The sequence below is a fragment of the Castor canadensis genome, chromosome 5 (assembly GCF_047511655.1).
Source record: "Castor canadensis chromosome 5, mCasCan1.hap1v2, whole genome shotgun sequence".
Classification (NCBI taxonomy): Eukaryota; Metazoa; Chordata; class Mammalia; order Rodentia; family Castoridae; genus Castor; species Castor canadensis.
The window spans coordinates 88,675,658-88,690,274 of record NC_133390.1 but is presented as its reverse complement, the minus strand read 5'-3'; the positions used below and the strand labels follow the sequence as shown (position 1 = coordinate 88,690,274).

At 41.9% G+C, this 14,617-nt stretch overlaps 1 protein-coding gene and 1 long non-coding RNA gene across 7 annotated transcripts in view; one reads left to right on the top strand and one right to left on the bottom strand.

The window, feature by feature from the left end:
• Positions 1 to 5,204, bottom strand: part of LOC141423285 (uncharacterized) — a 34,469-nt gene extending 29,265 nt beyond the window's left edge. Inside the window, exon 1 of the long non-coding RNA XR_012448016.1 lies at positions 5,072 to 5,204. This is a non-coding gene — a long non-coding RNA (uncharacterized lncRNA). The remainder of the gene's footprint in view (positions 1 to 5,071) is intronic.
• Positions 5,205 to 5,276: 72 nt separating this feature from the next.
• The window catches only part of Fxr1 (FMR1 autosomal homolog 1), a 58,892-nt gene continuing 49,551 nt past the window's right edge, over positions 5,277 to 14,617 (top strand). For all 6 annotated transcript variants that reach the window (XM_074073685.1, XM_020179520.2, XM_074073684.1 and 3 more), the window contains exon 1: positions 5,277 to 5,382. In XM_074073685.1, coding sequence (XP_073929786.1) covers positions 5,332 to 5,382 — 51 coding nt within the window. In that variant the 5' untranslated portion in view covers positions 5,277 to 5,331. The remainder of the gene's footprint in view (positions 5,383 to 14,617) is intronic.

Sequence of the window (14,617 nt, the reverse complement as noted above, 5' to 3'; positions counted from 1 at the left end):
CACAATCTTTTCTGACTTAATTCCAATTCTACATTAAGATAGGGCTGGGGAGGAAGGAGCTCTGTTTCTGAGTCACAAAATAAAACTATATGCTTTCTTCTTTCTCTATCCTGGGTTGCCTGTATTATAGGAAACAAATTGAATGTCTCTGATATCAAGATTTCATGCCTGTAATCCCAGCACTCATGAAGCCTAGATGGGAGAGTGACGAGTTCCAGGGCAGTCTGGGCTACATATGAGTTGAGGGCCAGCCTAGGCTATATAGCAAGACTGTTTCAAAACAAACAAAGCAAACAGACCATATTGCTTAAATTCAACTGAAATCAATAGTTGAGTTTTATGAATTTTCTTTAATATTAATTCTTATATTCAATGTCTGATAACATGTTGTCATAAAAATAATCAAAGATGCCTATATAATAAGAAAGATGCATATACAACAAAGGTAGAAATATTTTAAAGTATGCCTTCCTGGCCATTCACAGCTATTTGTAATTTTTCTCCATCACCATTTATAAAATTTTTTGGCATAATTTGTTCTACAAACTGTTTTTTGAAAAATTAAGTTATTTTAGACCCCCCCATTCTATTTTTTAATTAAAAAAATTTTTTAGTGGCTCTAGGATTTGAATTCAGGGCCCCATGCTTGCTAGATAGGCTAGTCTGCCAGCCTTAGATCCCCAAATTCTTTTTTTTTTTTGAGGCACTGGGGTTTGAACTCAGGGCCTCATGCTTGCTAGGCAGGCACTCTTACTGCTTGAGCTATGCCTCTGGTCCCCATGCTCCCCACCTGTTTTTTTTTTAAATTGAATCTCATCTCTTCCTTTGGCTGTTGGTCTCAAACTGGCAATACTACTACCTCCACCTCCCTAGTATCTGGGATGACAGGCATGCACTACCATGCCCAGCTTATTTTAAAGATTTTTTTTTAGTGGTACTAGAGTTTGAATTCAGGGCCTTGGGCTGAGCCAAGTTCCCCAGCCCAAGTTTAAAGATCTTAATTGATTACATTATTGATTCTAGAAATTCCATAAAATAGAATTAAGTATTTTACAAGATGAGCAGAGTAGAAAAGTTTGGCTTTATACACAGAGAAAGGCTGAAGAAAGCAAAAACAAATTACAAAAAGTAGATTGTTCATTTCAAAATTATTTTCCTTGTAAGATGGGGGCAAAGAGTCAGATTAAAACAAAAATAACTGATTAGTTACTATCAGATTATCTCAGGCTATTCTTTCTAAAGGGTTAAAACAGAAGAAACCTCGATATTGTTCTGATTGATGTGTTTGGGGAATTTGGCTATCATTTTCTTGATTTCTCATAGTGTCAGACAACAACTTAGTTTTGGTTTAGTGACATGGAACTTTAACATGGGTGATTTCCATTTTGATTTTTAGTTTGGACTGTTGGGACACAGTAAAGAAGTTTGATCCAAAACAATGGCTCCTGTAATTTTTATCTAATAAAGTTCTCACCATGTGTTTAGGTTTATTTTTAAAGAATATTTTCCTAAAGTGAAAATAAATTAAAAAAGGAAAACAAGACTGGAGGTGTGAATCAAGTGGTTGAGTGCCTGCTTTGTGAGCTCCTGCTTGGCAAGTGTGGACTCATGAGTTCAAGTCCTAGTCTCACCAAGGGAAAAGAAAAAGGAATATTAAGATGAACAAATATGCCTTTTATTTGCTGGGCACTGGAAGCTCACACCTGTAACCCCAGGCACTCAGGAGGCAAAGATCAGGCAGATCATGGTTGGAAGCCAGCCTGGGCAAATAGTTTGAGACCCCCGTCTTGAAAAAACCCATCACAAAAAAAGGACTGGTGCAGTGGCTTAAGGTGTAGGCCCTGAGTTCAAACCTCAGGGCCACAAAAGAAAGAAAGATAAACAAACACCCAAACAAACAACATAACAAACAACATAACAAACATTAGAGAAACAAAGAGTATTTTCCTAGCTGGGCATCTGTGGCTCAGGTTTGAAATCCTAGCTACTCAGGAGGCAAAAATCAGGAGTTTCAAAGCCATCCCAGGCAAACAGTTTGTGCCAGTTTTATAGGTGTGCACTACCATGCCTGGTTACTAGGGACTTTTTTTCTTTTTGGCAGTTCTGGATTTGAAATCAGGGCCTCATACTTGCTAGGCAGGCACTCTATCACTTGAGCCACTCTCCCAGCCCTTTTCTGTGTTGGGTATTTTCCACAGAGGGTCTCATGAACTATTTGCCCTCAATCCTCCTGATCACTACCTCTTGAATAGCTAGGATTGCAGGTGTGAGCCACCGGCGCCAGGTGAATTAGAGTACTTTTTAATACAGAAAACTTGGAAAGCATGGAAAATCACAAAGAAAAATAATTCATGTGCCACTGCCCTAAGGAGATCTTGTGCGTGCTAGGAAAACACTACTGGTGAGCTACAACCCAGCCCAAAAAAGTCTTACAGTACATTTTCAGGTGTATATTTTCTGTACCTAGTCAATTCCATATGTAGTATTTAATAGTTTGTTTTCTGTAATGGCTGTAGATTATTTTATGCCATAGTGTTTTAAAAATAGAGAGCTCCTTTTTTTTTTTTTTTTTGGCAGCACTGGGGCTTGAACGCAGAGCTTCTGCACTTGGAAAGCAGACACCCTACTGCTTGAGCCACAACCCTAGTCTTGCTCTTTCGCTTTTAATAATAAGCTTTTTGGTGGGGGGTGGGATGGATTTAAACTGAGGGCTTAGCTTCTTGCAAAGCAGGTATGACCACTTGGGTCACACTTCCAGTTCATTTTTGCTCTGGTTATTTTGGAGATACGGGCTTGCAAATATTTGCCTGGCTGGCCTCAAACTGTGATCCTCCGAATCTCAATCTCCAGTAGCTAGGATTACAGGAATAAGCCAACTCACCCAGCCAGCATTTCTTCAAAATGATAAAAATTTAACATTTGTGAGCTGGAGATGTTGCTCAAGTGGTAGATCACTTGCCTAGCATGCTCAAGGCCCTGGGTTCAATCTCCAGCAATGCCAAAAAAATGTCATGTGCCATTATGAATATTACAAGGGGGCTGCACAGTCATTGATGTGAAGGGTTTAACTCCTACTTTTGTCACTTAGAATTTGTGCGATCTTAGATTACTGGTTTCTATTAAAGGTCAGTTACTTAATGGAAATCACGAAGTCTACCCAATACTAGCAGTAAAACATTGGTTAGGGATCCAAACTCAAATGTTTCAGTATACAAGGCCTGAAGAGGACCAATCCTTATTTTTCAGAACTTAAGTCATGCAGAATACTGTGGCTTAAGTTCAAATAGAATTTCTGAGGCCCTACCTCAAATCTTTCACATTGACAAACAAAAAAACCAAACAGTACACTAAAGGCCACAACAAAGAAAAGGGAAAGAGACAGAGTGAGAGAACAGAAGAGCAAAAAAGGAGAGCAGGAGAGAGGGAGAGTGGAAGAAAGGGAGAGGAGGAGGAGAGAAAGAGGCATCCCTAAAGCAAACTAGGATCCTCATACACTGTTGGTGAGAATGCAAATTATGTGGCCACCTTGAAAAAGTCTGGCAGTTCCTTGAAAGGTTAAACATGGAGTTACCATATAAGTCAGCTTTCCAGTTCCAGGTTTATATCCAAGACAAAAGAAAACACGCATCTGTCGATACAAAAACCTGTACAGGAATCTTGCAAGCAGTGTTATTTCTAAGTCAAAATGTAGAAATGGGTAGGGAGCTGGGGGTTAGATAAGTGGTAGAGCACATGCTTAGGCGGCAGGAGGCCCTGGGTTCAATGCTCAGCACAAAAAAAAAAAAAAAAAATACCCCAACCACAATAAGATGATGTGGAACGCTCATAAAATGGTAACGCTCTATTTGACAAAAAGGAACCAGTAGTGACTCGTGCTATAATATGGATGAACCTTGAAAATAACATGCTAAGTGAAAGAAAGTAGTAACAGAACTTATTTGTTGTACGACTCCATTCATATGATGTATCTAGAGTGGGCAAATATACAGAGAACAGATTAGGGTCTGGGGACGTGGGGGTGAAACTGGGAGTGAATACAAACAGGTACGGATTTCTTTGCGGAGTGATGAAAATGTTCGAAAATTGTGGTGATGGCTGTACGACTCTAAACATACCAAAAACTATTTAATTGTGCACTTTAAAATCGGTACATTGAATGTAAAGAACACTTACTTAAAAAAAAGCAAAGCAGAAGCTGAGCATGGTGGTCACATACCCGGCATCCCAGCACGAGGGAGGCTGCAGACCCCGTATTGGAAGCCAGCATAAGCTACATTGGTAGATCCTATCTCAAAAAATCCTGTTTTCCTGTGAAAATGGCAATACAAGTCTGTCAACAAACTGTACATAAAGGAGTCCTTCTAGTATTATTCTTCACCAGCCCTTTTTTTCGTGCTGGGTTTTTTTCAAGATGGGGTGGGGGAGGGGTGTCTCACGAGCTATTTGCCCAGGCTGGCTTCGAACTGGGATCCTCCTGATCGCTGCCTCCGGCTGATTACAGGTGTAAGCCACCTGCATCCAGCTGTGAAAAAGTTTTAAACTGCTTTAAAAAAAAAAAGACTGTCATGATACTTTCAGAGCCAGGATAAGTTCCGGTAAACTCTTAAACTCCTACAAGATGGTTCTGCTTTGATCTTATTTGTGAAATTCGGCACGTGCTACACAGCAGGGGGAAACTCCCACCCCCCATGAAGTTTCCTTGACTACTTCCAACGACGGACTTTAACCTAAACCTTGCTTCAGCCTGTGAAGCCCACTAAGTTGCAATGAAACTACTTCGCTGAAGCGGTAACAGGTGGGGAGCAGCCTCGGCCAAACTGTGTGAGGGGATGAGGAATGGTGGCACTCGAGTCACGAGGTCTGACTTAAAAAAAGAGGGGCGAAGAAAACTTGGCGCGTCTTTTCGGGTTCCCCTCTCCTCTCCAAGGCCCGCCAAGGTTGCTCCCCGCTAGGTGCGCAAGGCCACTCCAGGGCACGTTGAAGGGCAGGACGCGGCTGGGGCTTGGGGTGGGGTGGGGGGCAGAGCCCAGCAAGCGGCGGGCACCGCGGCGCAGGACGTAGGGCGGGTCACCTGCGGGCGGCCGATTGTGTCGGGAGGCCAGACGGGCGTCGGCGGCGGCGGGCGGAGCTCACGGCAAGTGATGTAAGGAACGGAGGGATCCCGCTGGGAGAGCGGGGCGGCACGCTGAGACCCCAGGGTGCGGGGCGGGGGATCCCAGTCCCCGCCCTATTTCCCCGCCCCTCCCCTGCCTCCTTCTCGCCCCTCCCCCCTCCTCCCCTCTGGTTGGAAAGTTTCTAGAATCTCTTCCCAGCGGCCTTTGCGGTTCCAACATGGCGGAGCTGACGGTGGAGGTTCGCGGCTCCAACGGGGCTTTCTACAAGGTATTGGCCCTTTGGCCGCATTGTTGGGTCAACTGGGGGCTGGAGCGGGTTTGGGGGAGTGTTGGTGGTCCATGAGGGCGAGGCTTGGGGTCAAAAGGGTGGTCAGGCCGGAGCCAGAGGTCGCAAGGTTCCTCGCTTTTCCCCCCTCCGCCCGCGGTTTAACGGTCTCGGGGGCCCTGGCTCCGTTATGTTTAGAAACAACACGTCGGACACCTCTTGCTTGTCCCCGTGTGTGACCCTTCCCCTTGGCTGCGAGTGGGGCCCTGGGCGGGCCGGTGAGGAGAGCCGGGTGGCTGCCGTGCGGGGAGCGTCCGGGAGCGGGCCTGCGCGCCCCGAGTCGGGGAGCCGGCGGGGCGGTGGGATTGTGTGTCACGCCGCTCCCCCGCCCCTCGGCGGCCGGCGGGAGCGCGGGCGGCCGGCAGACCCTCCCCTCCCAGCCCACCCCAGCCCAGCCCCGGGGCCGCGCGGCGCGGAATCCGAGGAATTCACCTTTGTATTGTTAGGCGTTGGGGCCCACGAGCCCTCGGTGTCTGGAGCCAGAGGGGGTGCCTGGTCGAGGGTGGGGTGGGGAGAGAAAAGTGGAAAACCGTGAAATCTGGCGGGTCGAGATACTTCTGCGGCCTGGGCATTTGGGCGGCGCCTGAGCACCTCTTAAGAGAGAATGGGCGAGAGTTCTAAAGTAAAATTGAAAACCGTGAAAATAAATCGAGGGAGACAGGTGGGGAGGTGACTTGTTTCTTTATATCAGTTACCCCGTAAGTTTTTTGTTGTTGTTTTTCCACGAGGTTCTTTTTGTTCCTTTCCTTTGGGAAGAAGATCCATTACTGTGGAGTCGGGGCTGGAAAACGGAAGAGAGATTCTAGAGTTGAGGAATTTGTTAGGGGCTGCCAGAGTGTGTGGGGGGGCGGGGCGGGGGCACATACTGAAAACGAAGCTCTAACAGTTTATTTTTGCCACGATAATGGTCTTTTCTCCCAGCTTTCTCTCCTTCCCACTGTATGCCACGATGTTACAAGATCGATACAAAACCTCTCCAGCTGTTGTCTGTCAGTCAATCTAACTAAGCCAGCATCTCAAATGTTTGAGAGTCTTGGCTATTTTTATGAAGGGCTTTTTTCTTACACACTGGTATTGTGTGTACGCAGAATGAGTTCTACCACGTTTTCATTTCAGCATATCCTCTATCCCTTTTATCTGATGGTCACAATTTCCTATTTTCAGCCTTTTGTTTTTACTTTTTGATTAGCCCTGTGGATTTGCTTTAAGTGTCACGTGGGAAATCACAGTTTTCAGAGTAGGGAGGATCCCTAAGCCTTTTACAACTTTATATTAGTTGGGCAACGTAAACTAGAAGCAGTGCCCATTGGAAAAGGAGTCTGTAGTATGACCTATTAATGTGTAACTGGTTGCATTAACATTCTAGGTTTAGTGTCATTATCGTGACCTGACTTAAGTGTCAGGTCAATGATTCAAGTGAAATTCGTGTAGATACTTCATTACTTTTCTTCCTGTTGGAACCTAGCGGTTGCCTTCCCTGAAAGTATGCAGATAAGTTTAGTTGGGCCACAGGAGTGGATTTACCTGTACTTTTCCTGTCTAGGATAGATAAGGTTCCTCTGTAGAAAGGTTTCAGTTCTATTTGGCTATGCAGTTTCTGTGTACCAGGTTTGCATTTTTTTCCCTTACATATTGAAAAAGCAGTTACTTTAATAAGTTTGCATTATGTAAATGGTAGACCATCACTTTTCTTTTTTGAGGGGCAGTACTGGGGTTTGAACTCTGGGCCTCACCCATGCTTGTCAGGCCTCCTCAATTTGCCTTTCTGTAAAGATTGTAAAGATTTGTTTACAGTCTTTGGTTTATCTTTTAGATTAATTCGTAATAAATTGAATGTCTCCATATTGGAACTCCGAAGTGATCCCTTTTCATACTCTGTAAATCTAGTTGGTTCTACTTAGTCTTGATTTCGTTATGCTTTTTACCTCACAAAGTGAAGTGGGAGTTTGGTAAAGGTTGGGAAGAACATTTAGCAACACTGGTGTGTACTGAAAATTTGTGTTTGAACATTTGAGGTTTTAACCTGCTATATAATCCACTTGTGAGTGCACTTTGTGGAAGCTAGTGTTCAGAAATTTGGAAGACTGAGAATGAAGTGGAAAGAGCCCAGATTTGAAGTAAACAAATGGGAATACTAGATACCTACTAAAGTTGCAGTGGACCCTTGAACATATCTCTGTAAGTCTATTTTCTTTTGTGTAAAATGAGAGATTTGAAGTAGTGCAGTTGTCTGATATTTTTTTATGCAGTGAAACTGTCCACTTGGAAGATATTGTCTAAACATACAAGCAATTATCTTTAGCTACTTGAAATTTATTTTATTTATTTACTTGATGGCATGGGATTTGAACTCTGCCTTATGCTTGCTAGCAAGTGCTCTTCCCACTTGAGTCACTCCACCAACCCCTTAGCTACTTAAATATTTAAATGAGGCTGATTTACGTGTAGTAAAACAAGTGTTTGGTTTTGTTTTTTTCTATGACACTTTTATGTTGTTAGCAGGTTTTGATAAATACTGACACTGTGTAACCCCCGACACTACCATGATGAAGGAATAGAATAGTTCCACCATCCTCCACAGTTCCCTCATGCTCCTTGTAGTTAATCTCATTTTATCCCTAGCATCTAGGGTATTTTTTTCCCTCATAGCTTTGTTTTACCCAGAATTTTATATACTGTATTTAAAATTACACTGTATGCCATGTATAGTGTTTTGAGTCTGGCTTCTTCATTTACCATAGGAGCAATTTTTTCTTTTTCTTTTTTTGGCGGTATAGAGTTTGAGCTCAGAGCCTCAAGATTGCTGGGCAGGTGTTCTACCATTTGAGCCACTCCACCAGCCCTTTTTTGTGTAGTGTTTTCATGATAGGGTCTCTTGAACTTTGTCCAGTCTGACTGCAAACCTCGATCCGTGTAGTAGCTAGGATTGCAGGTGTGAGTAACTGGTGCCCAGCTGCAATTTAGTTTTTTTCTAATTAGAAAACAATAAGAAAAATCTGGAAAAACTCAGTTATCCTGAAAGTCAAGAGCTGTTCACTTTTTTTTTTTGTTTTGCAGTATTGGGGTTTGAACTCATGGCTTGCACCTTGACCAGCCTTTTTTTGTGATGGGTTTTTTGAGATAGTGTCTCATAAACTATTTGCCCGGGTCCTCCTGATTATCTGCCTCCTGAGTAGCTAGGATTTCAGGCATGAGCCACTGGAGCCTGCTATCTTTTTTTTTAAAATGGTTATTCAGTGTATGGGTGGTTTGAATTTATCTTCTTTTCACTCTCATTCCGTTCTTGTACACACACACACACACACTCACTCTTGATTGTAAGTGTAAATTCTCATGGCAGAGTTTCAAAGTTAGGTATCAGCTACAGCTTCCTCAGTGCTGGGATTACAGAAGTGTGCCACTATGCCCAAATAGAGATTCCTGCTGGAGGCATGTAGCTAGTATGATGCATGTATTGAGGCAGTGCTCTTTAGATAATTGATGAAATGAACTGAAACTTCATTTCACAAATTAATTAAACCAGTGAAGAGCTGAAGATTTTACCTAAAATTAGAATAGCCTTTTAAAAAAAAAAACCCTATATATAGATAGCATGCTAAGCATTTTTCTGCATGCTGTCCTTCCTCTCCCCCTCCCCCCTCAGTGGATCTGTAGGTTGGAGAAATGTGTTTGCAGCCCTTTTAAATCTTTAGGGATAAGACTGGACACCAGTGCAGAGATTAGTAGGACTGTGGTTTCAGGCCATCCCAGGCAAATAGTTCTTGAGACCTTATCTCGAAAATACCCAGCAAATAAAAGGGACTGGTGGTGGGTCAAGTGGTGGAGCACCTGTCCAGCAAGTGTGAGGCCTTGAGTTCAAACCCTGTTACAACCCCCCCCCCCCAATTCCCCCCCAAAATAGGAAAGGAAAGAATGGGAAGTTGTAAATTAAACACTTGCTATGACTGTATAATTTGATATAAAATACTGTTTTTATACCTTTCCTATCAGTATCTTGTTAGGTTGCTACTGGACATTTAAAGGGCCATTTTAAAAAGCTTTATTAAGGTAGAATATATATACTACATTTGATCTTAGCCAAAAGGCTGAAAAGAGATGAGAATGAATTATATAATTACATATTATAAAATTGAATGTTAGTGTATCTACAGTTTTATAATAATTGCTACAGTCTTATTTTAGAGTATTTCCTTACCCAAAGATCTGTGTCATTTTTTCATTATTAAAGAGCTGTTTTTGCTTGGGTGTTTTTGAGATAGGGTCTCCTTCTGTAGCCCTGGCTGTCCTCCAATTCATGTTGTCCAGGCTGGTCTTGAACTTGAGATCTTTCTGTCTGTGCCTCCCAAGATCTGAAATTACAGGCATGCACTACCATACTTGGCTTAAAAGTATTTTTTACTGATGAGTGTGAAGTTAAAACTTTCGTTGTTTTGAGGTGAGGTCTAATTATGTTGCCCATGTATGTCTGAAATCTTGGGCTCTTGTGATCTTCCTGCCTTAACTCCTGGGGTAGGTGGGACTTTAAATGACCATTGTCACCCACAGGTCTACAATATTAAACTTTGTAATATCATTGTATTATACAGTCTTGGGCAGAATATAATTCTTATTTTTGTTGGTGCTGGTGGTGAGCACAGCCTTTTTGTATGCTAAGCACATGCTCTACATCTGAGCTTAACTTCAGCCCTGAATATTACTTATTTTGGAGATTCTGAGGTTTGAACTCAGGGCCTCATAGTTGCTAGGCAAGCACTCTACCAATTGATGCACTCCACTAGCCCTGTTTTTGTGTTGGGATTTTTTAAGATACGGTCTGCCTGGGCTGGGTTCAAGCTAAGATCTTCCTGATCTTTGCCTCCTGAGTAGCTAACATTACCAGTGTGAGCCACCGCCTGGCTCCTTATTTCTTTAGCTCAGTTTAAGATTAAGTGAAATTTGGGAGAACAGTTAGATGATGAACTGTAGAATTGTAGTGAAGGAGTTATGTGTTGACTTTTCAGTGAGTACAAAATCTTAATTGAAAGCTGGGCATGGTGGAGTATGCCTGTAATTCCAGCATTCAGGAGGGAGCCAGCAGGAGGATTTAGATTTCCAGACTAGCCTAGGTTCCATGGTAAAACCTTGTCTCAACTCCCCATCAGAAAAATACCTGATTTTTTTTTTTTTTTGGCGGTATTGGGATTTAAACTCAGGGCCTAGACCTTGAACCACTTCACCGACCCTTTTTTGTGATGGGTTTTTTTCCTCACAAACTATTTGCCTGGGCTGCCTTCGAACTGCGATCCTCCTGATCTCTTTGCTACTGAGTAGCTAGAATTACAGGTGTGAGCCACTGGTGCCTGGCTTTTTGAAATTTTTTTGGTGGGTCTGGAGTTTGAATTCAGGGTTTCCAGCTTGCAAAGCAGGCACTGTTTGAGCCACGCTTCTAGCCTATTTTGCTCTGGTTATTTTGGAAATGGAGTTTCTGAGAACTCTTTCCCTGGGCTGGCCTCGACTGTAATCCTCCCCATCTCAGTCTTTGAAGTATCTAGGATTAAAGGCATGAGCCACCAGTGCCTGGCAGGGCTTTTATTCCTAATGGCTTAGTTTAACATACTGTTTGAACTTAACATTTTATTTGGGAAGGTAAGGGCAGACACACCCGATTAGGTTATAACTGAGTGAATTCTGTTATCACAGTGTTGAGAATGAGCAAGTTGACTACTGAAAAGTGGAAAGAGCAACATTCCTTCTGTGATTGAGCCCTAATTTTTCTGTTTGATTAGTGAGACCTTGGCTTTTTTCATCTGCAGTATGAGGCAATTGAATTTCTTTTTACAATTATCAAGTTGAGGGATATCTGCTACGTTCCATTAGTTGACTGAGGGCCTATTTAGGTCTAACAATAACAGCTAATTATGGAGCACCCAGACTACTTAAACAGATGATTTTGCATGTACATGTGCATTTCTTAGTCCTTTCAACACAGTAAAGCAGATAAGTTAACACCATTAGGAGATACTGAGCTGAGTAGGGAGGCAGAGATCAGAATTGAGGTTCAGGGCCAGCCTGGGCAAAAAATGAGATCCTATCTCAAAAATATCCTACACAGAAAAGGGTCGGTGGAGTGGCTTAAGTGGTAGAGTGCCTGTCTAGTGAGCATGAGGCTCTGAGTTCAAACCCTAGTGCTGGGGGAGAAAAAAATAAATTGACTTGAGTTTAGCTGATTTATATTTGACTCCACAGAACTTATTTTTTTAACCACTGTGGTGCTATTTTTTAACATACACGTTGTAATTTGTTGTACTAGTTAATACAATGGGAATTACCAGGACCAAATCAGTCTGATTCCCTCAGAAATTATTTGAGCTACATCTTCTGTATGAATGTGCTCCTTGCCAGGTGCTGGGGGTTCACACTTGTCTTAGCTACTTGGGAGGCAGAGATCAGCAGGATAGAGGTTTGAAGATGCTCCAGGCAGATAGTTCGTGAGACCCTATCTTGGGATTACCTAACACAAAAAGGGCTGGCGGAATGGCTCAAGTGGTAGATCATCTGTCTAGCAGGCATTAGACTCAGAGTGCAAACCCAGTACTGTCAAAAAAAAAAAAAAATGTGCTGCTTCTCAAAATGATAGCCACCATGTGTGAACTAAAATGTGATAGTATGAATTGTGGTAGTTGGAAAAAGAATGTAAAACATCTCAATAATTTAAAAATATTGATTACATAGTTGAAATAATATTTTGAGTATATTGGGTAAATACATTGAAATTTTTTCTGTTTCTTTTTACTTAACGCATATACATAAATATTTGTTACTTGCATATGCATTTAAATGAACAGCCTGTTTTTTTTTTTTTTGATAGTGCTGGGGATGGAACCCAGGGCCTTGGGCATGTTAGGCAAGTGCTCTACCACTGAGCTACATCCCCAGCTCTCAATAATTTTTTTTTTTTTTTTTTTTTTTTGCAGTACTGGGGTTTGAAGTCAAGGACCTACACCTTGAGCCACTCTACCAGCCCTTTTTTGTGATGGATTTTTTTTTGAGATAGGGTCTCTTGAACTATTTGCCTAGGCTGGCTTCAAACTGCAGTCCTCCTGATCTCTGCCTTTTGAGTAGCGAGGATTACAGGTAAGAGCCACTAGTGCCTGGCTCAAGTAATTTTCTATAATGTGGCATGTTTGAGTAGTCTTGCCACTTAGTATTTTTGAATATCAAAAGGCTTAGCTTTTCTTGAACCAAAATTTCAAAACAATAGCTGGAGCAAAACAAATGTGAGCTGGGCGTGTGCATTGTTAATCTGAATGTTGCACACATACATGCACATATAACTCATGTTCCTGTTTGTACAATCTCAGCTTTTCATTATAGAGGCAGAAAGCCATCTTGAAATTAAACATCTTTAAATCTCACATTTAATAGCAAATTTTTGCTCCATTACTTATTTTTTAAAAGAGTTCAAACCCTAGATCCACCTAAAAAAAAAACAAAACAAAAAGTGAGATTCCCCCATCTCAAAATACAAGCTGGGTGTGGTGGGCAGAGGTAGGATCAAGACACAAGGCTGACCCCTGCCAAAAAGTGTGAGATCCTATCTGAAAAATAAAACTAAAATAGGCTGGATGGATCTGTGGCCCAAGGAGACTCCCTCAAGTTCAAATCCCAATACCACCCAAAAAAAAATGCCTTAAGAATCAGGAACCTCATCTCTCAGACTCTTCCCACAGGTCCCCCTACCCCTCCTTTTTTTTTGGGGGGGGGAGGCACTAGTGTTTCAACTCACTTGCTAGGAAGGCACTGTACTAGTTGAGCCACTCCACTGGCTCTTTTTGTATTTAAGTGTTTTTGAGATAGGGTCTCCTGAACTATTTGCCCACACTGGCTTCGAACCAAGAGCCTCCTGATCTCTGCCTTCTGTGTAGCTAGGATTACAGGCGTGGACTACTGGTGCCTGGCTCCAGCTCCCCTTTTCTTAATGCCACTAATTGATAATGGATAACTTTTCATATATGTATAGATCTTTGAGTTATTTTGAATACTCAGAATTTTCTAGTGACTTGATAAATGTGTATTTAGTACATAGTGACCTTCATATATATCTTGAATGAATAAATGATTCAATATGTCTTGGCTTCTGGATACTAATTTGTTGTGCCAGCTTAGCAGTAGCTATATATAGAACTATATTTTGATTTTAGTTCAGACTGAATTTAAATGACTTGGTCTGCTTAAGTTCAGATGTTGTTACAGAACTATGCACATGTAGGGGTAGAAACAAGATAGAATAGTTTTGGGTGGCCGGTTGGAAGCTAAAATTAAGTTATCCCATCTCAAGAACTGTTGGTGTTACAAACTTGTGAGATTAACAACCCAAGAATGTTGTTAGAATGCAAGTAGTGATAGTTAGGCGTGCGTGCGTGCGTGCGTGCGTGTGATTTTTGGGTAGTGCTGAAGGGAGATCAGCCACGGCCTCATGCTTGCTAAGCAAGCACTGAGCTACAATCCCAGCTCATGAAGGTTTGCTTTGGATACATTTTTTTCCTTATCAGAATTTACTCTCTAATTAGAATTTCTGTAATGTGTGATATAATTAGTATGTCCATTTACTTGAAATAATTGTCAATTTTATAGATTATCATGTAAAGCATTTAAAATATGTTGTTTTTTTTTTTGAATTGAGGTTCTTTGTGTTCCCCAGGCTGTTTTCCAATTCCTAGGCTCAAGTGATTGTCACAGTACCTTGGACTCCCCAGTAGCTGAGACTTATGGGCCACTTTACCTAGTTTTTTGGTTTTTTTTTTTTTTTGAGGCAAGGTCTCTCCCGGTCTGGTCTTGAACAGGTGATCCTCCTGCTTCAGCCTCATGAATGCTGAGGTTACAGGTGTACACTGTGACAGTGTACACATAAGTATTTATGTACAGTATGCAGTTTTACACATACATAGTTGTGTTGTATAAACTTCAGCCATTCCACCACCCCTTCCTGGCTCCTCTTTACTTGATCTCTGCCACCTATATTTCAGGCAGCCCTTGTATACATGATTCTAGATTTCTTTTCAGGCCTATAGACTTGCATATAGATAGACTTTCTTATACAAATGTAGAGCTTTTCAATATGCTCTATAAAAAAACAGAATGCAAATTTCATGTGGAATGTAATTTATTTTAATGGTTACATAATATTTCCTAAGAAAAT